Consider the following 26,558-nt stretch of genomic DNA (forward strand, 5'->3'; position numbering starts at 1 on the left):
CCGCCGCCGCGGGGCGAGGGCTCCCCGGCCGCCCCCGCCCGGCCAGCCCGCTCCCTGGTACCGGGGGCTGCTGGGGTTGTGTCCAAGGCCTCCCCCTCCCCCGCGTACACACTCACACACACAGACACACGCACACACACTCACACTCACACACACACACACACTCACACACACACACCCCATCTCCTCCTGCCGCCGCCGCCGCCGCCGGAGAGATCGGGGATCGCCCGCGGCCCGGCCCCGCTCCCGGCTGCGCCCCGTGCCCGGGCGCATCGCACCCCGCGGGGGCTCGCCCGGCTGCCCCCGGGGCGGCGTGCGGGAGGGCGGGGGGACACACGGCGGCTCCCGCGGCGGCTCCCGATGGCTCGTCCGCGGCCCCGAGAATACAAGGCTGGAGACCTGGTGTTCGCCAAAATGAAGGGGTACCCGCACTGGCCGGCCCGGGTGAGTACCGCGGCGGGGGCGCCCGGCCCCGCGCCGCCGCCCCCATCGCCCCGCGTCCGGGCGGACAGCGGCCGGGCCGCGGCCAGGAGCCGCCGGAGGCCCCGGCTCCGGCCCCGCCGGACGGGGGGCCGCGGTGCGAGCCCACCCCGCTATTATTGTGCATCTTTTCTTTGATCTGTAGATTTCTCCTCGGCCCCCCGGGAGGAGGAGGAGGAGGAGGTGGAGGAGGAGGAGGAGGAGGAAGGGGGAGGGAGGGGGGCGAGCGCGGGCTGTACCTGGGTTGTTATCGCGGGGAGGAGGCTTGGGGAGCCGGCAGCCCTGCCTGCATGAAAACGATGCTGTTTATTATGCGCCCTCCCTCGCCCCGGCCCCCGGCTCCCCCGGGAGACAGAGGGGCCCCCGCCGCCCCCCGCGGCCCGGGCAGGGCCGGGCGGCCGCCGCCCCGGGGCCCCGCGGCCCAGGGACCGGCCAGGACAGCGCCGCGGGCCGGGCCCGGCGAGCTGCGGGAAGGGGCACGGCCCGGGGCAGGGACAGGGACAGGGACAGATCTGCAGGGGGCGAGGCCCGGGGTCGGGCTGTGCGTGTCCCAGGGCGGCGGGCTCAGCCCGGCTCGGGGAGGTTGAGTGAGGTGAATCGGGTCTGGCTCTGTGGCAGCCCCCAGCCCTGGTGCCACCCCACTGTGCCCAGGCTTTTTGGGTCTCCCGCACCTCCCGCCGCATCTTGCCCTTTACTGGGTTGACTTTCTTTCATAGGCCTTTGTCATTTTTTGTTTTACACTGCCATGATACAACTGAGATGCAAAGGCACCGTGGTCATTTGACGGTCAGATAAGCTCTGAATGTACTTTAACATCCATTTCTGGTGCTGCTACAATAACGCAGGGCAGAGCTTTCCGTGGGGGGTCTGGTACTGGCACACTTACACGGCCTGTCCTTTCCCTCCTCTTTGGTCATTGTTGTGTAAACTCACTAAGTAGCACGTGTTGTGGGAACTCTTGGCAGGCAACAACCAGTGAGTCTGTATTTACTTGTCTTCCCCAGCCTTGCTGGGATGATTGGGGAGTGCTTCATGCCATCATTTGCTAGTCAAGGAATGTTGCTGTTCTTTATGGACTGTAAAGAGCATGAAGATAGTGAAGAGTTGTGTGCAACCTGCAGGGAAACATGGATGAGCAGGGTAGAGATGGACTGACATTTAGCATTAGCCTTGCCAAGACAGCCCTGGAAAAGGATGGGTGTAAGTGCTGGAAAGGTGTCCTGGGCAGAAGTGGGAAGCAGAAGTGTTGTTGAGCAGCAGACACCGCACAAGGAGGGAAGGCCAACACAGCAGGCTTAAGAAAAGGTCGGTGAAAAAAGAATAGCAACAGGGTTCTAAATATCCAGAAGCCTGGTAATGAGGTGGTGCATGCAATTATTTTGGCAGAGCAGGCTAAAATTAGCATGCAAAAGGCTGAACATAATCAACAACGGGTTGTGGTTTTGTAATTCTATCATTACACAGGTTGGTGGATATACTACCTAAAAAATGGCAATTTATGTCAGCAGAACAGCACAAGCCACTGAAAATTGACTTCTTTCCTACCTCTGTCATGGTTTAATTTACTGTGAAAATTTTAATGTGAACAGTTGAGACCATTACCACGTTGAAGCATGTTAATCCCTTTCCTTTTTGAGCCTTTGTGAAACTCCCATTTGTTTACTCAGAAGCAGAACAGGGCCTTTTGTTTTAATGGCATTTTCTTTCCTTTCAAAAAATCATTATATGCTATGCAGCTGGTCATAGCTTTTGACTGGCTTACTAAATAGACACCTGATTGGCAATAATATCCAACAAAGTACATCTTTACTAGGCAAAAATAGGTGTGCTGTTCACATAACTCACTTCCTTTGTGCAGAGTAACAGGATGTAAAGTTCAAGTGAAGACAAAGCAGTCTGTAGTTATAACATGACTTAGCAAGTAGAGGCAGAACCTGTAGAGAGCCCAGAGTCTCCCACCAGGTAGGAAGAGAGCTGTCAGGAGAGGGGAGCATTAGTGCTGGGTGTTAGTTCAGCAGAGTATGCACAGAATGTGTTCCTGTAACTTGTGTTGCCATTACATACAACTTCATGGTAGATAGGCTGATGTCTGCCTGACCCTTGTTAAAATTACAGTTTATGTCATCTTTGCTAGGACTTTTCATCATCTTGGTTGCCAAGTTTTGCCTGATGCACACTTTCTTCAATGAGGGCAAAGCCTAGTGAGAACATAAGTATTTTTTGCTTCTCAGAAAACATTATGGCATTCAAATAAGAAGCAAAGAAATATTTGAGTTGAGAATGCAGCTTCTGATTAACTGAATGCCTTTTATCCAGGGGATTCACTTGCTTCCAGATCCTTGAGTGGTTGCTCGCTACTTCTCTATTCATTATGCAGTTAGCATGTTTGATCTTTGTATTCTCATAAAAACTCCTATATTTCATGCTAATATGGTAGCTTTATTAATATGAGTAACAATACATTTAAATGGCAGTGTTATTGCCCCTACCAAGTGGTGTTTGGCATCAGTGAGACCTTTGGCATGAATTTCCTGTCTAGGGACAAACTTCTTAAACTGTGTTTAATAAACTTGCAAAGTGTTGGAGCAGGACAGAAGTGATCTGCCTGCCCTTTAATGAAACACAGGCATAACTGACCTGGCTCAGAATCAGCCATGTATTTTTGTGCACATGGGTAGTGTAGGGCAGAGGAGGTTCCTCAGATCCCAGAGGCTCCAGCAGCAGAATGCAGACCTGCCCCCAGCTCAGTGACTCCTGTCTCTCCCAGTGATGGTGCCTGTGGGCTCAGCCAGCTCCACGTGCCACAGCACTGCAGACAAACCCAGCACAGGCAGCCCTCTCAATTCCTGCCTTAGTTTCCCACCCCTCTCTTTGGAGCTGTGTTGATCCAGTGATCAGTAAGAACAAGCCTGACAAACCATCCCTTTGAGTAAAGAGAGAAAAAAGATGCGAAAAGTAGCAAAATAGTGATGAAATGCCAGGGAACCATTGGAAAATTGTGTCTTATAACTGATGGAGTGCTCTAGCAGTCAAGCTACATTTAACGTTTCTTTGTAGATTGGTCTAGAATTCATTTTAAGAAGGACTGGATTTGCCACACTTGGCCAAGACAATAATGGCCAGATACCTGATGGCTGAAAGAGATCACTTAGGTCTTATTACCTGGAAGGCCTGCTTTGCTTTTTGGTATCACATTTTCTTGTGCAAAGCCAAAATTTCCTTTAGCTTGACTGGAAGACAACAAATAGGTTTAGAATTGCATTGAAGTTTACCAATAATAGTAAAAGAAATACTGTTTGGTTTAACATGGTTTTTATGTTTGTCTGTGATGTCTGTTGTCTTCAGATGCTCATCAAAAATGCAGAGTAAATATAAACTGGGCAGTTCATCAATCCAACAAGCAAGCAACTGTGTATCCAGAGAGTCTGCAAAAATAGAGGGAAGCTGCCATTGTGGTTAAAATGTAGAAAATAAGAATTAAATTTGTTGTACATTTGATGAGTGGTCTTTGCCTTTGAAGCACTAAATCCCCCTGTGTCTTACTTCCTTGTTTGTAAAAGACAGTTAACAACTCTTGTCCCTTTAAAAAGGTGTTGTGGAGACAAAATCCCTAAGGTTTATGAGTTTCTTTGATGCTGCTGTGATAGGAGCTGTATTAGCACACATAGAAAAATCTCTTCTTTCAGATACCCTAGTTTATCTAGGATAAATGTCCTGGTTTATTGAGAAATTGCCCCTTGAATAGTCACTCAGATGAGATAAAAGTAAAACTGGTGGTAGATTCAGAAAGATCAATAATGGTGTTTGTTTTATGAGTGACCCTGAAGAAACAATAGGCACTTAGTTGCTGAAATTAGCTACTGATTTAAAAATAGGAAGGAAGCTGTTAATGCAACTGTAGAGAGCAGAGAAAAAGTCTGGAATGACCTCAATAAAATAAGAACATGCCCAAATAAATGGCTGATGCCAGTATTGAACAGAAGTCTAGGATTGTGCAGCTGGGGAGACAAGAACTGTATTTGGATAAGCAGCAGGAGTTTGTGTAGGGATGGCAAAGTTTCTTTGGGATAATACAAGAGACCCAAGCAGGTAAGACAATGTATTTTATTGTAAATAAAATGGATTTTAATGTAAATAATGGATGTTTAAAGCTGTTTAGAACATGTTGTGCTGGGAGGAGAACACAGCCTTTAAAGTGTTGGTGTCACACCATTATGAAGGTGTATTTGCCATCTTGTCAGGGTGGAGTTCCCATTTGCTGGACTCCTGTTTGTCTTGTCCAGTTCCTTTATTGCTACTCTGAATTAACTCGTACTTTAACTCCAGATTTGCTACTCAGCTAACAATGAATGAATGCCACTCTTATGAATGCCACTGTGAAAAAACACCTGCCAGTAGCAATGGCAGAATGGGATTTGGGGCACTTCAATGTATTAGTTGCAAATGGATGTGAAATGTTCAGTACATTGCTTAGAGTAATACATAGTAAATTCTGTCATTTTAATAGGAACTAGTGTCAGTGGCAGGCTGAGCCATCATAATGTAGTGATTACATGGGAGTTTTTAGCTCAGTATTTGCAGTGTTGTTGACTGTGTCCCCCCTCCAACAAGGCATGAAAGTAAGGCACCTGAAAGTATGAAGTGAAATCATTCAAGGGAAAGGTTTAAAGGTAATCTTATGCCTAAAGACTGTGTTAGATGACAGCCTAGAAAGGCTCATTACCCTGTGGTATCATAATGTAATATAATGTTAGACACTCTTAAAAGAAATTACTCCTACAGAGTAACAGAAGACTTTCAATATCAGTAAAATAAATTCAAAAATGTATTTTGGACACCCCTATGCAGACATTTTAGTAAATAAGCCTCTGTCATCCAGTTCAGTGACGTGTGGATGGAGCCAGTGGGTTGATTTTGGTGCAGTTGTAGAAATAGGACCAAGGCTTATATTCTGACATCATTTTATAAAGTACAAGGTACAGAAACAACTTTGGTCTGTTATAATGGCCAGTATGACAGCTTGCAAGTATTGAAGTCTCCAACACATCATAGAAGAAAGATTCTGTGTTTTAAGTGTTTGATATTTAAAACAGACCACTTGTTTTTTTATTAATATAAGAATAAGGGAAGGTGGGTTTTTCCCTGGCAGGGTTTATCTTTTTTGGCAAAGAATGACAGACAAAACTCAGATTAGATCCAGAAAACTTCAAAGGGTCCATCAAAATAGACAACAGATCTTTCTCTGTGTTTTTCTGCCAAAACTTGGTCTGCAGTCCTTTGAGCTTTTCTCCTTGGCCATTTGGGACCTGTCCAGTCCTGCACCATGTGCTTTTCTCCTTTCCCCTTTTTGGTTGCTCTGGTTTATGATCTCACTTTTGCCATGTTACTAAATACGAGTCCCCTGTGACTTCTCCTTTACCAACTCAGAGCTCCTTCAGTCTTTCTCCCTCTTTAATTATGTACCTCACTCATACATCAGTCCTTGGAGATCTGCAAGCAGTTTTTCCTGGCAGGTCTCTGTTTGTTCCTTTCTGAGATGAGACATGATTTGCTGATCACTGCAAAGGTCTGGCTTATCCTGGGAACTGATGGTGAGGCCGTGGCTTCTTCAGGCAGCACCTCCATCAGTTCTGCTGTGGTGCATGGGAGAAGAGCAGATTTAAGGCAATGAGTCCTTTATGGAACTGTTTGCACTTTCTAATTCTTCTGCACCATATTGACACGTTGCTTAGCATTTAACTTATTTGCAGATAGCTGGTCATATCCTAGAGTACAGGTGAATGCATTTTCAGTGACCTAATCAGTTCATTGAGTAATGATTCCTTCATTTCCTGAAACAGAAATAAAAAGGAGTGAAGTATTAATTCTCCTACTCTTTGGAAAGTAGGGAACTTAAGTAGCTGATGGTCTTTTCCTGTCCTCCTGCACTCAGTTTTAAGTGTGAATTAAAAAGCTTTCATTTGAGGATTGTAGCATAAAATGTCATCATTTTATACATGAGGTTGAACCATAGCTTACAGTAAAACCTTTGCTCTTGTTTGGCAAACAAATAATTTTGGGGCCAAGATGTTCCATGTTTGTTGTTAGCACAGCAGGGGTATAAGGGGAAACATCTTTAAAATTCAGTTCTTTAAATCTCTCTGCTGCTTTTTCTCCCTCTTTAATTAGTTTAAATAATTAGCCCCAAATGTGCAAGTCTCATCTATTGTATAGATGACAATAGATGAATACATTTTCTCCTGCAGTGTCACAATTTTAAGTCCAAATGAAGCTAACAGTTGTCTCAGAAGTTTTGAAGCAATAAGCAAAAAAAGTTTTTCATACCCATACTCTACAGATTTTTTGTTAGATACTTTTCCTTATTACTTTGGAGCCACTGAATAATTTTCATGAACTGAGCTCATGGAAATCATTTTGGATGAAGGAATAGTGCCCCTTTCAGTGAAATCTGTAGCCTGTCAAGTCAATCTGTATGTTGCTACTACAAAAAGATAGGAGAAATATTAGTTTCACCTCATTAAGTGACAGATCTCTTTTTTTATTGGGTAAAGAACCTTTTAGGATTCCCAACTGGAATGAACTTTTTGTAGGCAGCAAAATGAAGACAGAGTTTTCAGCCTTAACTCTTCATTTCCTGTCATAATAACATATTAACAAGTCTTCCTGCATTTAGGGTAATAAAAATCTTGTAAGCAAGTGATTGCTTACAAGACAGTAAGTATATACAATTGACAGTAAGTATATACAATTGTCATTTGAGGATAGATGAAAGGACTTCCTGATAATGCTGGAGAAGTGATAACAATGGGGAGAGGCTGGGCATTATAACTGTTCCAAATGGTGGTGCCTGAGCAGTAAAAACCTTTCCACTGTGTACATGAGAGGCATAAGGGAGAATGAGGCTGCCTGAGGCCTCTCAGTAATACTGCAGTTTGAGTAGTAAATACAGCAACCAACACAGGGAAGTAGTCTGTGAGGAGCAGGCAGGAGGAGGATGTGGAGATGGCTTTCTAAAGGTGTCAGGAGTTCGCTGAACATCAGCACTGTGCTGTTTCTTTAAGTACCCTGGTACTTTTCAAGGCTGCCCCTGTGCCATCCCTCTCAGCTCCCAGCCCCCAGGGATGTGTCAGTGTGTGCAGACACACCTACCCTGTGCACATGGTCCCCAGGAAAAGATCAGATCTGAGAGCACAGGAGTAGCACAAGGGCAGGGCATCAGCTGACTCTGGCCTCCAGCAGAGGCAGCATCTACAGCAGTGGTTTGGCTGAAGCACAATGGAGCAATGAGAATGAACCATTATTTGAAAGATTCCAAGAAATATTTGGCAAACAAGGCAGTATCATGAGGTAAAGCTTTTAAAACTTGAAGAAGGAAACAGATCCTTGCTTCCTCCTCTTGGGAAGGTCTCTGCAGTACTGGCTTTGCACATCTGAGATTGTTCCATTCATTTGTGTAGCAGCCAGTTCTAAACCTGATACTGAAATTGGATATAAACTGCAGATTCATTTCATTTTCCTTTCTTCTACTCAGGCTGTTTGACATGAGAAGCTTGATAATACTTTTGCCTGAAGGGTATATGAGACCTGGCTTTGGGGATTGGTTTTGTTTGTTTGTTTGTGGGGTTTTGGTTCTAGAAAACAAAAGGAGGGTAAGAAATTTGAATCAATACTGCAGCATCTTAACAAAACAATGAACTTCCCATGTTATGAAGAAGTTCCTGTCTGAAGTTCCCCATCCTTCAAGTGGTCTCAGGTCAACCCAAATATTATCCTTGGCATCAGTGTTTCTCCAGAAAGACACGTAATGTCCTTGAATTTCAGAAGGATTTTATCTCTGCCTCCTGGCCTTTTGTAAAGCTCTGCTGAAATCTGAAAATGCCTTCAGAGTCAACATAAAGGGAGGACATGGAGTACTCTGCTCTGGGCCACACAGAGCCCAGCATTAGAAGAAAGGACAGGTGTCCACAGACTTTGGTCTCTGCCTTAGAAAAGTACATTTAAATCTCTTTCAGCTTTCCATCAGCAGATTGAAAGGTTAATTAGCATACATCTGTAGCCCTGACAATGCAAACTGGAAACAACTGTTTATTTTGCCTTGCAGCAATCTGTAAAAAACCTAGAGAGAGGCTGTTTGCCAGCTCTGGTTTGGCTGCTTGAATAGAAGACATCATATAACAAAAGAGGAAAAACAGGGCAAGGAATATCATTTACCAAAGAATTTCCTTAAGACCATCAGTTAACAAAACATCCTACATGCAGCAAAGTAAGTAGGGCCAGGGAGGAAGGAAAAAAATTCCAGACTGTAGGGACCTTACAGATGTCACTGTGGTGTCACTGATGTCAACTAGGAAACAGTGTCAGCCTTTAAAGTCAGGAGCTTTATCCTCCTTGGCCTTGGAAGGCACCTACCTATGAAGCCACTTAAAATACAAAGAGTAAAACTACACCAAAGGCAGAAGAAACTCTAAGTCTGGGAGAGCTCAATATACAATTGCACAATAATGCAAACCATTTCTGGGAATCAATCCCATATCAGACTGGATTACTGAATGTACTAAATATAAGTACATATTGAAACTTAATAATAACACATGGAGTGACCTTAAAGAGATGTGTAGCATCAGTCTGGAGATGCAATTCAGGTGGGAGAAGCAGGAAAGTGCAAAGAGAGGAGCAAAAGCTATAGCTGCAAAGAACAGTTCTGGAGTTGCTGCTGTTTCCTTGATCTGCTGATGTGTTTTGCATACAAAGTCATTGGAACCAAGCAGTTCTTTCTTGCTAGTTTCTCTTCAGTTTCACAAAATTTATATTTTACAGCATTCACAACTCCATAAAGGGTTACTGTCAACCATTTCTTTTAATTCTTGGAGGACAGTGTATCTTCCTCATCTGGAATCTCTTCCATATGCAGAAAACAGGAATCCAGGTCTCCATCCCTGACTGTTACCCCAGTCTCTGACCTGTTGTTTGATAACTAGGAGGCAGCTCCTGCTGCTCCTCTTCTGCTTAATCCTCTGGGAAATGCTTGGATGTAGGGCACTTACAGTTCACCTTTTCTATGGCCCTGTGGGGTGGGAGCAGGGGAGGGGGTGCCCATGGAGCAGTGTTTGGACTCATTGTGCCATGGGTTGTCTGTCCTGACATAGCAGCATAAGAGGGTGCCCAAAAGCAGAGCGCTGAACCTCGAAAGGAGATTTGTCTCCTTCCTCCTCTTGAGTTTTGCTTTTCTCTTTCCTACCTCTGCTTGTGCAGAGACCAAGCAGGCACAATCTGAGGGGGGCTCCAAAGCCAGCAGGCATGGAGGGCTATGTTTGGCACCCCAGAGGAAAAGCAAAACTGTTCATTTATGGCCTCCTTCCTTTCTTGGGATAGAATTGGTTGCTGAACATTAAATCAATCCCACCAGCCCCACTGAATGCTTTTGGTGTGTGCATTGCCCTAAGCATCTGTGTATTTTTCCTTAGGTTGATTTACCATGTTCCAGGCTGTCCATCCATGTCCTGCACAAGGGCTGGACCATTCTCCCAGGTGCAGCTGCACCGTGTGAGGCTCTGCCCACGCTGGCAGGATGTGTGTTTGTATATGGGATTGCTGCAGAGTGCCTTGACCTTTGCAGCACACCGCTTATTCAAATGTAACTTGTGGTCCACTATTGGCTTCCTGTAGTATTGCTGCTTCCAGCTTTCTCTCTCTGACATTGCCAATCCCTTTCCCCAGCTGTGTTGTGTTTTTCCCTGTGCAGACTGAATTTCAGTTTACGTGCAGCTCGTATTTCTCACAGAGCCAGGGCTGTGAGTCAGTTGTCACTGGGTTTACAATCCCTGGGTGTAGGGAACTGACTGCACGTTTCTGCATGCACACCTACGAGCCTCAGACTATCTTTGAATATTTGCAAATGTTCCCACCTTGCTGTCCCAAATGCCACTTCCAGAGCCGGGAAAAAGGTGTTGAGGGAGGCAGATCCTGGCAAGAAATACACCTAAACAATGCATATCATGCCAGGCACTGTGTCCTACTGTAGTGGCATGTTTTTGTCATCTTTTTCTTAAACTAATTAGTTTCTTGTTGGTTTTCAGCCCAGATATCATTGTTTCCATCTGAGCCAGTGTAAATTTGTATTTCTGTAAGGATTTCTTCAGACTCTATTATCTGGAATCCAATTAAGTAGCATTCATTCAGGATTAATCACATGTGGAAGTGTTTGCAGAATTGAGGTTCCTGTGTTCTTAGCAGCATACTATTGCTGCTGTATTTCATTATCCCCCAGTAGGAAAGGGCTGGGGAATTTCATGTGTTAGTTGCCCTGCACAGATCCACTGCATGGCTGTCCTGGGTTTTATGGAATAGCAGAAGGAAGATGATACCTTATCCCAGTAGTTTGCTCTCTGAAGACCATGTCCCAAAGGCAGAGGATGAGTTTGACTGCATAAAGGTTCCTTGATTTCAGTAAAACTGCTTACATGTGTGCTGACATGCCTGTAGAAACATAAAGTAGGACCACAGCCTAAGGGAAAAGGCAGACGTTCATCTTAAAAAAAGAAAAAATAAAATCTGACATTCCTTACTGCAGTGCCTCTCCAGATACCAGGACTTTTGAAAGATATTATTGGTGCAGCAAACTCAAAAGATAATTCTTTTCATATGGTGTCTGGATCAGGTGACTTGCATATGTGCAGGTACCTCTTTTGCTGTTTTTTATCAGAAGTTCTTTTTCAAAATCTTCCTCTCGTGCAAATTTTATTTTCCTTTGTCACAGTCAGTATTTCTATCACAGCTTGTAAAAGCAGGTAGCATAAAGCTATTAAGCCTCATGGTTAGAATTTTAATGTCTGCAAAGTAGTAAGTTTGTTTTATCTGATAATATTTTGTTTCCTTTGCATTTATTTGTGTGACTCTGCTGTGGAGCTTTTTAATGTTTGTAAGGTAGTGGGTCAGTTTTCTGAACAGATATTTTGAATTGGTACTTCTGGTGAAATGACAAGAACTCCTTGTTAAAAGATGAAAACATTAGAGAAGACACATTTGTCAGCTGGGGCTCTTCAGCATTAAAATGCTGTGAGTGTTTGCTCCTTATCTTTTAGAAGATCCTTTATGCCATCTCCTGCCTTACAAATGCATGGATTCACCTGTGAATATAATTGCCATGTTATTGTGCTGGATGGGATCTGATCACACAAAGACAATGGCTTTGTTTATGCTGCCAAACTGTATGCCCAGCTGTGCTTGCAGGATCAAGCCTCTAGCTGTTAACTTTCTAGAAGGCCATAATAATAAAGATTTTAGTGGCAATATGTTCAGAAGAAATGCCAGCTTCTTTAGCAGATGTGGGAGCAAGGGGAACAATTTTTTAATGAGAAGCTTCTACTTTTTCTGAAACATTTGCTGCTAGAGGATGGTGTTAGTTTGTTTGCTTGTCAAATGTCAGCCAGACAGTGACCTGCTGTAAGGACAGGGGTGTCATGGTTGGAACTAAGGCAGATTTCTGGAAAATGATGCCATCCTGAATGCTGCATGTGAGGCTGAACTGGGGATCTTGACAGGTAGAAGCAGCGTGAGCTAAAACACTGTGGTTGTGCACTGTGGTTTGGACACATCATGTGTCATCACCAGTGCATTAAAAACTGAAGGCAAGGGACAGAATTAAAATTTACAGTACTGACAGAAAGGCTTTTGGTTGGAATTTCTTGATTTGTATGAGATCTGTATAAACACTCAGTCTGGATCCCAGTATAAATCTGTGTGTGCAGTGTTCCCTACTGCCCTTCCTAGTTCCAGATATGTGTATCCCTAAGTCCTCTTTTATTTGTAATTGCCTTTTCCATTTATTTGTACAACATGAGTTAGAATAATAGGCTGTTTCTTCATAGCTGCTTTTTAAAACAAAATAGCAACCTGGTTTAAAACATGCTTAGTATGGATGCCATCCCTGATTCATAGGTTTTAAAAATTTAATATTAATGTATGTGGGAAATAGTACAGTTCCACACATGTAATTTACTCCTTGACAGGCTAGATCCTTAAAATTAATCTTCTGGTTACCTCTCCCATTCTGGGATAGAAATGAGAAACTGTGATGGGCAGGAGGTATAGAGATGGAAAGACAGAGAAAATCAGAGAAAGAAAGCAGATTCTGGAGTAAGCTTTGTGACATAACTGCAGCTGAGTTTTGTGACATAACTGCAGCTGATTTACTGGGTTTTATAGGTAACTTGTGTTCGTGGCAACACCATATTCTGAGAGGTTCTTTGAGAGTAACACAAAATACTGACACATACTTCATACATCTATTCAGCTTAACATACTGGATAGAAACAACAGAAATTAAAAAGTAATTCTTCATCCTACACAAATATAAACATATAGGCAACTTCAAGCCCATGATTAATCCATGTGAATTAAAACATGCCTAAAACTTCCTATTTAGTGGTTTTGATGTACATTTTCTTCTTGGGCTGCCACCCTAACAAATCTGGTCACTACCATATTGGTGTATTCATCCTGTCTCTGACATTATTGCCACTTATATTTCTAAAAATACATCTTTTTGTCTTTCATGTTTTCATTATTTGATTTATTTTTTTCTAACATGATTTAGTAATTACGATCTAGATTCATAGCTCTACAGTACATAGTGGAGTACTTGTTTATTTTAACATAGTTTCATTCCTCTAAGCTGCTGCTTGAGTTTGGGGGGCTGGGTTTGAGGAAAATTAGTAAATAAAGTTGTTATTCTTTTAGGGACTATCTAAGTAAATTTCAGCGGCATTATATTTAGAGTCAATACTAAATGAAAACTCTCATTCTGAGATTTTGGAAGCAGAAAAGTGGGCAGGTGGGGAGGGGTATGATTTGACTTGGAAAAACTTGTTCCTGAGTCTCTTTAGGCAGGAGGATTAAAATTCCTGAGAGTTTAACCTAGACTGGGGGACTTTGCAAAGAAGGCATTTGACACCCCAATGGCAGCTCCTGGAAATACCAGCACAGACTGAAAGCAAACCCAGCAAAAATACCAAAGCTGGGTCCAAGTGCTGCACAGAGACCACCGTGACTCCATGGCTCTTTTTTCATTCCATGGTTTTAGCAGCCCAGTTGACACAGGCAAAAGTTCCATCTTAGCAAAATAGTTTGTGTGTTAATGGCTTGTTTTGTGCCTTAGAGGGTGACTGAGGCTGGGGGAGTGAAGGAAACGATTAACTGCAGATAGTTGTTAGCTTTAGAGCAACCAGAGCCTTTCAGAGACCCAGAGCCCTCCTGCAGGTACGGGTTTGCAGTTTTGCAGCAGAGTAAAGAGAAAAACCTGCCTTTGCAGAGTTACTGCAAATCACTCCATTTCATTGCCTCTGCAATTAGATTTCATTGCTGCTCATTTCCCCCAGCTTGCGTCCACGTTGCTGCTTTTTACGTGTCACTTGCATCACAGCAAAGCAGCCGCCCTGTGTGCCAGTGATGCTGGGTGATCAGACCTCTCCAGAGCCCCAGAGGATGATGTGAGGCCTGTCCCAGTGCACCACGAGCAGGTGAGAGCTGCCACTGGGCTGTGATTGTGCCTGCAGATGTTCCGCGGCTGCGGCGCTGCGTGCGCAGCTCGGCTGGTCCGGCTTCAGCTGCCTGGCAGGGCTGGCTGCCTAACAGGTACATCAGCTCATGGCCCAGCAAACAGAACTTGGTGTTTGAAGGAGTTCTAATCCTCTAAATAGGTGTTGTGGTGTGACACATTAGCACTGTGAGGCTTTATGTGCTGTGGGTCCACAGAGAGCGGCATAATGCAGACAAATACATCTTGGCTTGGTTGTGTCTCCATTCCCTCTAGAAGACACTCATAATCCCATCTTTGCTGCTGCACCTGAACCTCAGAGGGTTGCAGGATACTAAAAATGCTCTGTGTTTTCAAGGGACAAAGATTTTGTGTTCTTTTCCCAGGCAACAGTAAGCATTTTCTGTATGAGGCACTTGTTCACTGTTTCAGGCCCCTGATGTTACCCCCCCTTAGCTGCAAGTGATGGTAAGGAAGCTGGTCTGAAAGGAGACAGGAGGGTTTTCTGTACCCAAAAGCCCAGATAATAGTGGAATCTCCAGAATCTCAAGCTTGAGTCCTCCCCAGCAGGAGCAAGGGGCTGCAATAAGCGAAGGAGACTGCTCCTTTCTTTGTCTCAGGTGTGTGTCTGCCCTGTGACAAACTGGAGGGTTCTGTTCTCCATCAATCACGTTTCCTTACCCAAAACAGTCTTAGCCGCAAGTTGTAATGTCAGTAAGGTTTTGTGTATTTTTTGGGAAGCTGGACTAAATACTGCACAGAGGTGCTCCGTATTCTTCAGCCTGGGAATATTGTGTAAATCTGATTTTTTCAACTGGCTTTTTGGGGTAGAAAATGATACTGAAATAGAAATGGTAAATTAAGCCAGCCAAGTCTAGGAACTGCAGTCTTCTGAAAATTTGCTTACCTTTTGGCTTTAAGTGTGCTGATAGGGGTTTAAGGCCTTGCAACACTTTTAATAAAAGCTTGGACAGTGGAATATGGAGCTTTGAGTGGAACAAATGAGCCTCAAGTATAAATTCAGTTGTGTGTATTTGACCAAATGTCAACACTCCAGGCCGGCTGCATCTAATTGAAAGTGTTTTGATCAAGTTAACTGGCCAAAAAAAAAAATCCTACCTCATGAATATAACATTCTTCCTTAAAACCAAACAAAATCAATGAAGTAGTAACATTCTAGAGTAAATATTGGGAGGCAAAAAATATTCCTCAGTCTAAAGAGTTCTTATACATCCATACACTCTGAGGAGATGAGATACAGAAAGTGGCAGGGTTTATCTGAACACTTTGGGGAGGAAGCTTATATGACTTTTCATGTCTCTTTGGTTTTTAAGAAGAGAGTAGGAGGACAGAAATACAATGTTTGTGAATTCACAGTCCCTGAAATTTCTCACTTATTGATGTCTTGGCTGCTTATTTAATTTTTATTTGCTGTATGTCTTCTAAACTCATTTTTATATGCACATTTCTTGCACACTTGTATATTTCAAGACTAAGATATTTGTGGTAAATTGTAAAGTAGGATAACCAAATTTTGTCATCAGAAACTGATTTCATTAGGTGTTAGTGGGCCCACTCTGATTTGCTTTGGTGGATGTACATTGCAAACAATATTTTGATAGATGAGGAATAATTCAGATGAAGAAGAAGCAATCCTTCACTGTGCTTAAAGGCAAGAAAAGTAAATGTTAAATGCCTCAGAGCTGGCAATATTTGTTTAAAATAAACAAGCTCTCCCCACCCATAAACAAATAAAAAGTAATTTTGTGAGCCATGAAACTTAAGAAGTTTATTTTTCTCTGGCTTGCTTTTGTGTGGATTTCCCAGTGTCTGATGTTTTGAATCAGCCTGCATTGCAAGCTGTCTCTCAACATATGGACTGCTTGTCTGCCCATCTTCTGTTGGACAGCCTATTTATCACAAAACATGGGGAAACTTAATATCTCTCTGGCCTTTCTCCTTTTGTCTGGTTTGGCAAAATTGTCTGACGTGTCCCTGAGTTGTTGCGGGTAAGAGTCAGACTGAAAACAGTGTGGTCACATCCTTTTCTCTCCTTAGGGAAGAGACTGGGACAAATAGAATCCTAGTGGTAGCACCATTGCTTCCTTCACAGTAGCAGGGAAATACTTCATTGGAGAAAACAGCATTTCTGCAGCAGCCTGGCTTTGGGGTGTGCTCACTGGGAGGATGACCTGAAATGCAGCTCTGACTGAGCTGGAAGTGTGCATTATTAGGAATTCCTCTCATTTTAGCAGTGGACCTAAAGTGCTTTATGAGAACAGTCCCATAGTCCCCATTCATAAAAGTGAGTCTGGAGGAGATTCAGTGATTCATGTGGCCAAGGTCATCCCAGGGGCCAGTGGCAGGGAGAGGATTTGTCTTTGTGTCCCCCAAGTCTCCTCCTCTGACATCTTCCATCCAGCAGCCCCAGAAGTGCAGAGGGGACTTGAATCACATGAACAGATCAGTTATCTACAAAGTCATGCCTATAGATACCAGTCACGCAGAACTAAGCTCTGGCCCCATTTTCATATTGGAGATTAAAGCAGCTCTGCAGAAAGTGTATTTCAACTTTCTGTCTTAAAAATATGCTGCTAATTAGGGATGTAAAGGGGCTGAACTCAGCTGCAAGACTGCTGATCTTTCCTAGTGAGACATTGCTGCCAGCATTGTTTGGACTCCAACTAACCCTTCATTGTCTTCTATCTCGTTGAGGTCCTGAGCATGCACAGGGAAAAAAAAGGAGGATTGATGTCTTTATATTGTCATTTCTGGCTGTCTGCAGGATACCCTTCAGCCATTTTCAGCAGTGTTCAAAAGTATGCTCTGCTGGTTTTAATCTTGTTTTGCTTTTTGTTTTTGCTGGTGGCACTCTTCCATGCCCAGAGACTTTTTTAATTTTTACTTTTGTAGCTGTGCAATTCCACCTTATTAAGTTGGATTCTGCTTCCAGTCTCACCCTTCACAGGGTTACCTTTTTTAATGGGTGAAAAAGTGCATATGCCAGCATTCCACACCAGGAGTTCAGGTGTATGATGTACATTTGGGAGTAGTGCTCTGCTTCAAATATCAGTCTTCATACATGAGAGAAAAAGTCAGCAGTCTCCAATCAGCTTCAGTTGGATTGCTCTTCAATTTAAGCACTATGGAATTTGAGCCACAGTTTTTAGCTTGAAGCAGGTTGGATTTTTTTTTCCTATTTTTTTTTTTTACATTTTAGGATCCTCTGGGAAAAAAAAATTAATATTATACATCTTACAGAACAGTATTTTAAATAATGGTTTAGAAAAGATACTGCTATACTGCTGACTCCCAGTAGCATTAGCTATTAAAAAGCATAATAAATCCATTGGAATAAAAATGTTGCAGTAAAGCAAAATATCCTATTTTAATAATGGATTTTGAAGACTATTGCTTTTATCCATCTAGAGTTCTGCTAATAAGCTAACTGCAAAAGATCAAGCTGCTTGCATGTGTTGGGCAGTAATAAGCAATTTGAACCACTTTCCAGCAAATACTATGGGCCTCTGCTCCACTGCTGTGCAGCAGCTCCAGGGATTTCAGTGGGAGATGTGGATCTCGGCCATGGCTCTGTGTGCTTCTGCCAATCAAAGGCATTTACACTATCTCACAACAATCAGTGATTACTGCTCTGCAGTTTTAATTCCCTCTTTTTGCAAAATAAAAGGAAATCTTGTGGGTTTTGGTGCCCACATAAGCATCCCTGCATGCTGATGTAGTTCTCTTTTCTGTAAATTGGTACCTGATAGGTATTTTGCATAATACCCTTTTTTGTGTGCGTGTAAAATTCTGCTGGAAAGCAATAGGACAGGCTCTGGTGGAAAGCCACCCTGACAGCCTGGAATTCCTGCTTCTGAGCAGCGGCTGATGCCCAGCACGGAGGTTTTGTGGTGCCATAAACCCTGACACCTGCTGCCCCTGCAGCGGCAAGGAGATGCCTCTGGGATGCCCGTCCTGCCCTGCTGGGCAGCGCAGCCCCTTCCTGGCCCTGCAGTGACATCAGCCTGCCCGGAGCGGCTGTGCCAGCCCGGCAGAGACAAAGCTTCGTGCCGCTCTGCCCGCGTCTCGCCCAGACACGGTTCCCATTTTGCAGGGAATGTGGAGCTCTGCAGAGCACAGCGCTCGGGAGGGGGTGCAGCTTCCTCTGCTGCTGCACCACCCTCCCAGCGGGCTCCTCAGCCTGTCAGGAATATGCCACGGTATCCCACGGCCAGGCACGGGGATGATTTGTGCTTGCGGGAGCCGCTGCTGTTGTCCTTGTCGCTGGGCTCTGCTCTGCAGCGCCAGCCCAGCCCACCCAGCCAGCCTCGCTCCCCAGGGCCCCCAAGCTCACGGTGGCCGGGAAGGGAGCACTGCGGTGCGAGGGCTCCAAACCCACCCTGACAGCCAGCGGGAAACGCTCCCTGCGAAGTCAGAGATTGCTCGGCACCAGCCAGAGCAAAATACTCGGGCTGCACACCCATCCTAGCCAGTAAACCACAGTGTAAGGATCTGACAGATTTCTTGCCTCCACATTGGTAGTCACTAGCAACACGGTTTGATAAAGCCCCGCTCTGGTTAGAGAGGACCGAGCTGAATTTTCTCTTCGGTGTTCTTGACCCTAGAAGCCTGGCATTTGTTTACTGGAAAAAACCTCGCAGTTCCATCTTTAAAGCTCTGCTGCTTGGTTGGCAAACAAACGCTGGGCAGTGCAGCTCTGCTGAGGTTGTGCAAAAAGAAAGCAATTGTTATTCATTAAGCAGATGACAGCAACGGGAGCTAAGGGGATAAAACTCGAAATCTGAAACCACCTGCTTTAATTTTAGCCATAATTGAAGCGGCTGCCCATGGTGTTGCTGATGCACATGTCAGATTTGCACGCCATGCGCTGCTCACACTGATTTCTGTGGCAGCAAGCTCCAGCGCGCCCTGGTTCAGGCAGGGATGGAGCCCGTGTTTGATTGCAGCTTATAGCGGGTACTTGAGAATCTGTTTGTTTCCTTCCAGGAGCAAAACACAGTCGCAGTCTGCCTCTCTGACAGACAGATGCTTTAGTCATTAGTGAGGTTTCTGTGACTACAACACTGTGTTCTAGTATGGGTGCTCTTTCCTCTTTTGTTCCTGGTTCAAGGCAGCGATGCTTTTTGCGCTCTTGTGCTCATGCGCTCGCTCTTCCACTCGCTCCCTCCCTGTCTCTGCCTTTGATCTTGCTGATATGGGGAAAAATATCGGATCCAAATCTGCAGCATATTTAACCAAAAATCCTGTAGAATGGGAATAAATTGTGACTGAGTGCAGCAGCAGGAGATTGCAGTATGGTTGCTTGTACTGCTTGCTTTCTGCTACACCAAAACAACAGCGATTGTCGTGGAGCGCCGGGGTTGTTCTGCAGCTAAATAAGCACGAAGGGACTCCACATTCACAGGGGGCTAAGGTGGCTTTACTGGGAATAGGGAGACTGGGCAAAGCTCTCCTCTCACAGCCTCTAATGCAGGGATTTGTGTGAAAGGGGTAAAACGGGAAGAGATCTTTCCTAATGGCAGAGAGGGTCTCATCCTTCACTGAATTCTCTGGAGTTTTTGCCACAGAGTTCAATGGCCCTAAGATAACACTGTCACTTTATATCCAGCCTTGTTACAGTACTAGCAACATAAGCCCCAGGGCTGGGGAGCTCACAGCAATATCAGTGAAGGCAGGAAAAGTCTTGACCTCAGCTGCAGAGTGAAATGTTAGAGTGGGAGCATTAACAATCTCTCCTTGAGCTGTTTGGTGCAGATTTATACTGCATGTGTTTGTATGTGTATGCCAACTCCCAAAAGCTATGAAAAGCTTTTTTATGGTTTCCTGTGATGATACATAGTCAGAAGGGATACTTGGATGAATAAAGAAATATGCCACGAAATGGGGAGCAGGTGAGCTGCGTGACAGATGTGTGTTCTGTCCTTTGTTGTTGGTGCTGCTCCTTAGCTAACAGTATTAAGTGCTGGGAATGAGACAGAAGGCTTAACTCCACTTGGGATTCTGCTTAGGAGATACTCACTCCTTCAGAGCATAGCACATTGTGTGATATAAGATCCCCAATCCCTTCTGATCAGCATTCCCTGCTAAGCATGTCTTCATTCCCCCCCTTTACTGATCATTTACAGCTGTTTACTTTATTTCATGAGAGATTCTGAGGGGGCTGAGGCAGTAACTGGGCTGTGCTGCTCTACAGTGCAGCCCGGAGCTGGCGCCGTGCTTCAAGTGGCCAAATGAGATTTGCACTCAAGTCCCAGCAGACACTGTTTGTCTCAGTCAAAGGAGTCCACATTTTCCTGGGCTCTGGTATCTGGACATCTTCCTTGTCACAATAAAGAGGAGGATGGCTGTGGCATCCAGACAGTCGAGGTGTGTTACCTCTCCCTGCACTTGGTAAACTGCCAGCACAGCCTTTTTTGCTCTGACATGTGGATGCTTCCATCTTGAAGGAGCCATAAAATGTTTTGCAGACATGCAGTATCTCCCTGACTTGCTATCAGTTTGGAAAGGGAGTTGCAGTGGTTTTGACCTACCGTCTTTTTATCACTCTTAAAATAAATCTAATACCTGTATTTAAATAATGAATTGTGAGCAAATAGCAACCTTTCTTAAAAATCAAATAGTTAATGTCAGAAAATGGTGAGCTCTAAAGTAATATCTTTGACAGCCTTTCCTCTGTGTAGTCCTGATGATAAAGAGGACACCAAAAATCCTGTCATGTTGTTTCAGTTCCTCCTATCACACAGCTGAGCTAAAAGGAAATGCACGTGTTCATCCTCCACCAGTGGGTATTTTCCTTCTATGTGCATTTAAATAATAGATTCTCCTTTTATTTATCAAATCATTAGCTTTGTTAAGTACAGGAAAGAAGTAATTGCTGTGCCCACGAGACATGTGACACCTGTGACAGTCCCAGATTGTCTCCTGCAGACTGTGCTGGGAGGTGGGTGCATGGTGACACATGACCCCAGTGGGTGGCACCCCGTGTGCCAGAGCCCCACCATGCACATCCCTGAGGGAATGCTTTGGAGGTGCTCTCAGATCTCCAGATTTTGGTGCAGCCTCAGAGAATGTTCCAGTTAGACTGAAAAGAGAGGCATCCATTTCTTCTACAGAGAGGAGTCTTGTGATGTTACAGCTCCACATGTGGCTCTCGTTTCTCCATCCCCAAGGGGTGTCCTTGCAGAAAGCCCAAAAGGGTTTGAATTCTTACCAAAGCTCATGCTCCTTTGAAAGCTGTGTAGCCAAGCAGATGCTTTACCGTGAAGGACGACATCCTTTGAAAACAATCTGGTGCTTATTAATCAATAAGAATTCAGTGTTAGGAGTCCTTCAGCAAGAAAAGAGAAGGAAAGCACATGTGGGTCTGGCCTCCTGAGTGAAAACATGCAGGTTGCATCCCTGTGCTCTGCTGAGAAGCAGATTTTGTATAGCACTGTTATGTCAGCACTTTGCTCTCAGTTGCAGTGACATTTGGCAGGATGCTGATGTTGAGACTGAGTTGCCTTAGACCAGGCACCAGGCCATTCACCTGCTCACTGGTTCTGCCCTGTAGATATCTAGATTCATTAGGCTCTCTCTTAGCCAGAGAGTTCTCTGGACACTTAATTTCACACACCCACATATGCTCAAAAATGCCATTTCTGGGAAGGCAGGCTCTTGGATGTTATTTAAAGCTTTGCTGTGTTTCTGGTTTATGTGGGTAGGCACCTGGACTCTCTTATTTCTGTTGCAGAGGACTACAAAATTAGGCATAGACAAGATTAGGTCCTGGGCCTCACCTCCTGCCTCACAACCAGTGCTGTCACTCAGACATTGGGAGAAGGGGTCTGGGCACTGCTCAGCCTGAGGGGTTTGTTCCAGTTCCAGCTCTGTCTCAGGAGAACACCCTCAGCATCCCTCCTTTCACTGCGCTGCGGCTGTATCCTGAGGCCAGGTGAAAGGAGAAGGTAGAGAGGGGAGTGGTAGCCAAATCCAGTTATCAGGGTGTTGCAGGGGAAGGAGAGTCCCTGACCCTCCTCCCTAGTGTGCATTACACATTTTACACCATGTACCACCATCACCACAGGAAGCACCACTGGGAGATTGTCCTGTTTTCCAGCTGCAGGGTCCCAGAGTGCCATCTGTTCCCCATTTGTTGCAGAAGTTATGGAGGTGGCTGTGTGAGACAGGCAGGATTACCCTCTGGGCTCCGATGCCTTTGATGAGGCAGGATCTGAAGTTAACACTTAAATTAAGCAGAGTTGATTTTATTGCCTTTGTGTATATAATGCCCATGAAATCATTAAAACTTTGTACGTGCTCCTGGGTCTTCTGCTGTGTCCCTGCGGTATTTCAGTCTTATGCTGACTTTGCCTGAAAAAACAGCAGCTGTCTTCCCTTCCCCACCCCAGCGCATAGCAGGACCTCCCAGGGCTGCAGGATACCTCTGCTAGCACCTCCATGGCTTGGTAGGGATGCTTGGATGAGGGACACCACTTTTGGGAATAATCTTTTTTCCACTGTCTTACAGATTGATGAACTTCCTGAAGGAGCCGTCAAGCCTCCAGCAAATAAATACCCCATCTTCTTTTTTGGGACTCATGAAACGTAAGTGAATGACCTGTTCCTTTGGAAATGCCTTTTTGCAGCACAGCTAACATAATTTCCTCTGATTTTATTGGAACAAATCCTGACTGAAGCCATTGGGAGCCTAGAGAAAGGTCCTGCAAGCCCAACTCATTGGTATTACAAATGGCAGTGAAAGCTGAAAGTAGTTGGGAATGCTGCTGCCTCCATGGTCCACCAAGAGCTAACACAAAAGCCTGTGTATCCTGTAAAGAAATGTGTGGGCATGAATTCATTAAAGGGCCTGAAAAAGGAGCAGGGGCAGGGGCAAACATTTTTTACTTGGATGTCCATGATAGCAGAGATCAGGCTCTTGTGTTTGGACATGTTTGAGCTCATGTCCTGTGTGAGAACTCACTTGGTGGTTTGTGATATGAAAGGAAGCAGACCCCAGAGTCTCAGGCAGAGCTTCAAAATATGTGCATTCCTGGGAGATCTGTGCTGGGATATTGTAGGATGGAGCTCACAGAAGTGATAGAAGAACTGAGCTGGCTGAGATGATAGGGAATGAAGGGAATCAGAGCACAAGAGGTAAGTTAGGTCTCATCATAACTGCTACAAGGTACAGAGTTTCAATATTATAATGTACATGTCTCTAGTTTAAACTATGTCTGAGATAGCTAAAAAATAAGTCACATTCCATTTTCCAAAATATTTTAATTTTAAGGCTTTTCCTTCCCATTTGCAGGTAACATGTTTTCTAGAATTCCTTTAAAACTGGAAAAATGACATTCTGATGATATTTTAAATTCAATGTTAGAGGCTTGAAGCTTTATTAAAAATTTATTATTTATTTTTTAATTTATTGTTATTCCAGAATATTATAAGCTCCATAGCTCAAACATCACATTTTATTTTTTAAAAAAATCTTTAAAGGCAGTTTCTGCTTTATAAAGTTCATAATAGCCTCTTTTTAGTTAAAATAGTGCTTCTGTTTTTTTTCTAGTTTCATTGCTAGAATGAAACAACCTGATGTTTTGATATATTGTGGTCTACTAGTACTGTCACAAAACAATCTGAAAAGAATAAAGTTTATTTAAACTTACAATGCTGTCAAATCAGAAACCAAGACGTAATTATTTTTTGAATAGAAACATCATTTTTGAGAAACATTTAAGAAAAAAACCGACCACTTTTATTCCAAAATGAGTGAATCCCAAACTGATAATCTCTTTTGGTTTGGATTTTGTGAGCTCATGATCTCACTGTAGCATCTGAAACAGAAAAACAGTTTGTAGTTCCTACCTTACAAATGTAAAAGCCTAACTGTTAAAAATGAACTCTATATTGCAGCTCCTTAGTTTTATAGCAGAGCAGTAGGAACTTATACTCTCCCAGTGGCAATGAATGCATTTCAAGCAAAGATGTAGACACCTTTTCAATGTTTACTTTGCATAAAAGGCTGTAGAAACATTTCCATACATCACTCTTGAGCTAAGTTAAGGTAGCTCAGACTAAGTTTCACACAGTTTTCCTTTGTTATTTGTGTTAGAACTGCTTGTTTATATTTTTGGCAACAAGGAGGCATCTCCTGGTATTAGCAAAAGCATAGATAAGAGAATTTATTCAGTGTAGCATTTAATATTAACATGAAATCTGTTAGTTTGGAAATCACTGTTTGGCTTTCAGGTAGGAATGCATTCTTGTCTTTGTAGTTATATAATTAAGATATTTCTCAATATCCAATTGAGTGTGGATCCCATGCTGTCTCAGGTGGAGTTAAAAGGAAGCCCTTTCCTCAGGGACTTTCATCTGATGACTTTTTAGCAACCATTTGGCTCTGCACTGGCAAACTGCTTGGCCAGTGGGATGATTTAAGTGAATGGAACTTTGCACGTTCATAAATGCTGGGCATAAATCAGGCATTAATCTGAAATAATGATTTCAGAAAGGAAGAAATATTATCCTGTGATTAATATATTAGACTGAGACTGAAGAGAGCTGGTTTTTCCTCTGGATTGTGCTGTCAGTTTGAGTTTGACCTTGGGCAAATCTTTGTGCCTCAGAATCCCATCTGCAGAAAAGGGCAAACTCCCAATGTCGTGGTGATGTTACAACAATAAATGTGTTTAATCCACATTCCCACAGTAATGGAGACCAGAGAGTTAACAGGAATTGCAAAGATCATCAGGAAAGTAGGACAGTGATTATGGTGAAGGACACTGGGACTTGCTCAGCTCTGGTCATTGATGACACAGAATCTTTACATGTGGGAATGAAGGGGTCTTTTTGCCTTCATTGTTTTAATTTTACTTGTGATAACAATCTCAATGTCACCATGCAGAATTCAGTAGATACAGATACCCAACAAAAATAAAGTTATGCTTCCTTCAGTTTAAGTGTTAAGAAGAAGTTGGAGTTTTACTGTAATGTGTGTAGAAAAAGCAGGACAAATCATCACTCTTTTTTTTTTTAATAATTATTTTTCCCTGCATTGTGGAGCTTGTGCCTGAAATTAGTTGGCCCAGTGCGCAGCTGACTTAGGCAGCAGCAAAGCACAAAATCCCTCCTTTGCTGTGCTGTCTAAAAAACTATTTGGCCACAAGCACCCCGTGTGTCTCATTGTTTCCTTGTATTACTCATCTGCCTATATTCATCCATTGTTTTTTGTTCTTATATGAAGTTATAAGATTTTTGGGAAAGAGCATTTTTATTGTGTTTGTGCAGAATTTAGTATGTGGGGGGCTAATTCCAGGAAAGCAGCTCCCAGGCTTACTGGCAGTATAGATAATAATAAATGCCACTGCTTTTTCTATCCCATAGTACAAGGGACAAATTTTGGCTCATGGGTCCGAGGCACTCCTTACATGCTTAACTTTTCATGTGGCATTTTTGAGGCCTTTCTGGATTTATAACTCTAGGATTGGAAGTTTGGTCCCTTGCTATCGCAAGCAATGACATCATAAACTGTTTTATAAACTTTCATAAACTGTTCAAGTGCCAGTTCCCAGCAGTAGTTAATAAAATAGAGATGTTTCAGTTGTTTCTAGAGATACCCAGCATGATTTTACTACATCAAACATCAGGATGGTGAGCCAATCCATTAAATCAGACTCACAGCAGTAACTCAAAGCCAGCGTGACCAAAAAAATAAATAAATAAAACTAGAAAAGAAATGTTTGAATGAGCAGAAGAATAGGGAAAGCATTTGCACTGTTAATGTTATGATTTTTTTTGAAGAGGAGAGTGATAAGTCTTTTTTGACTGTTCCCTCTGTTAAATGCAGTGCATTCCTGGGGCCCAAAGACCTTTTCCCATATAAAGAATACAAAGATAAGTTTGGGAAATCGAACAAGCGAAAAGGATTTAATGAAGGCCTGTGGGAAATAGAAAACAACCCTGGAGTAAAGTTTACTGGATATCAGGTAAATGACTTTCACACCTATTGCTCCTATCTTTTTTGTTTTCTTCTTTTACTGCTTGTCAAAGTGAGCATTTTAAGAGTGACATGTAAGGTTCTGGTTTTGATGGAGCAAGAAAGTTTCACAGCTCTGGTAATTGTGTAAAGTAAAGACAACTGTGGTCTCACACTCTGTGACAAATGGAACTTTAATCATACTGCAGAGCCTCTTGCTTTCTATGACATTCTGGGGTGGTGAAGTGGAAAATTCTGCAACACATTTAGTTAAATTAAAAATGGATGGGTTTATTTACTCCTGTACAAACATGAATAATTTCTGACTTCTTCTTTCTGTTGTTTATTTTTATATCAGGCTCCATGTATTTTACACAGACCTTAAGGTCACTGCACTTTTGATTTTTACATTTGGCAGTGCCAAAGCTAAGAGAAGTGAGGAGGTGGAGGGTTAAGCTGCTGGTAGGAGACAGTTGCTGCTGTGCAACAGCTCTCCCTGTTGGGTGTCCAGAGCAGAAAGTCAGTGAAGCTGGAGGGGGAGAAGAGTAGTTGGTGGGCTGTATA

General features: G+C 43.6%; 1 protein-coding gene across 1 annotated transcript in view; it reads left to right on the forward strand.

Moving 5' to 3' along the window:
* The first annotated feature begins 303 nt into the window (after positions 1–303).
* Positions 304–26,558, forward strand: part of HDGFL3 (HDGF like 3) — a 37,204-nt gene continuing 10,949 nt past the window's right edge. Inside the window, exons 1-3 of the mRNA XM_030228261.2 lie at positions 304–444; positions 22,545–22,621; positions 25,866–26,004. Coding sequence (XP_030084121.1) covers positions 361–444; positions 22,545–22,621; positions 25,866–26,004 — 300 coding nt within the window. The 5' untranslated portion in view covers positions 304–360. The remainder of the gene's footprint in view (positions 445–22,544; positions 22,622–25,865; positions 26,005–26,558) is intronic.

This window comes from Serinus canaria, chromosome 10 (genome assembly GCF_022539315.1).
Source record: "Serinus canaria isolate serCan28SL12 chromosome 10, serCan2020, whole genome shotgun sequence".
NCBI lineage: Eukaryota > Metazoa > Chordata > Aves > Passeriformes > Fringillidae > Serinus > Serinus canaria.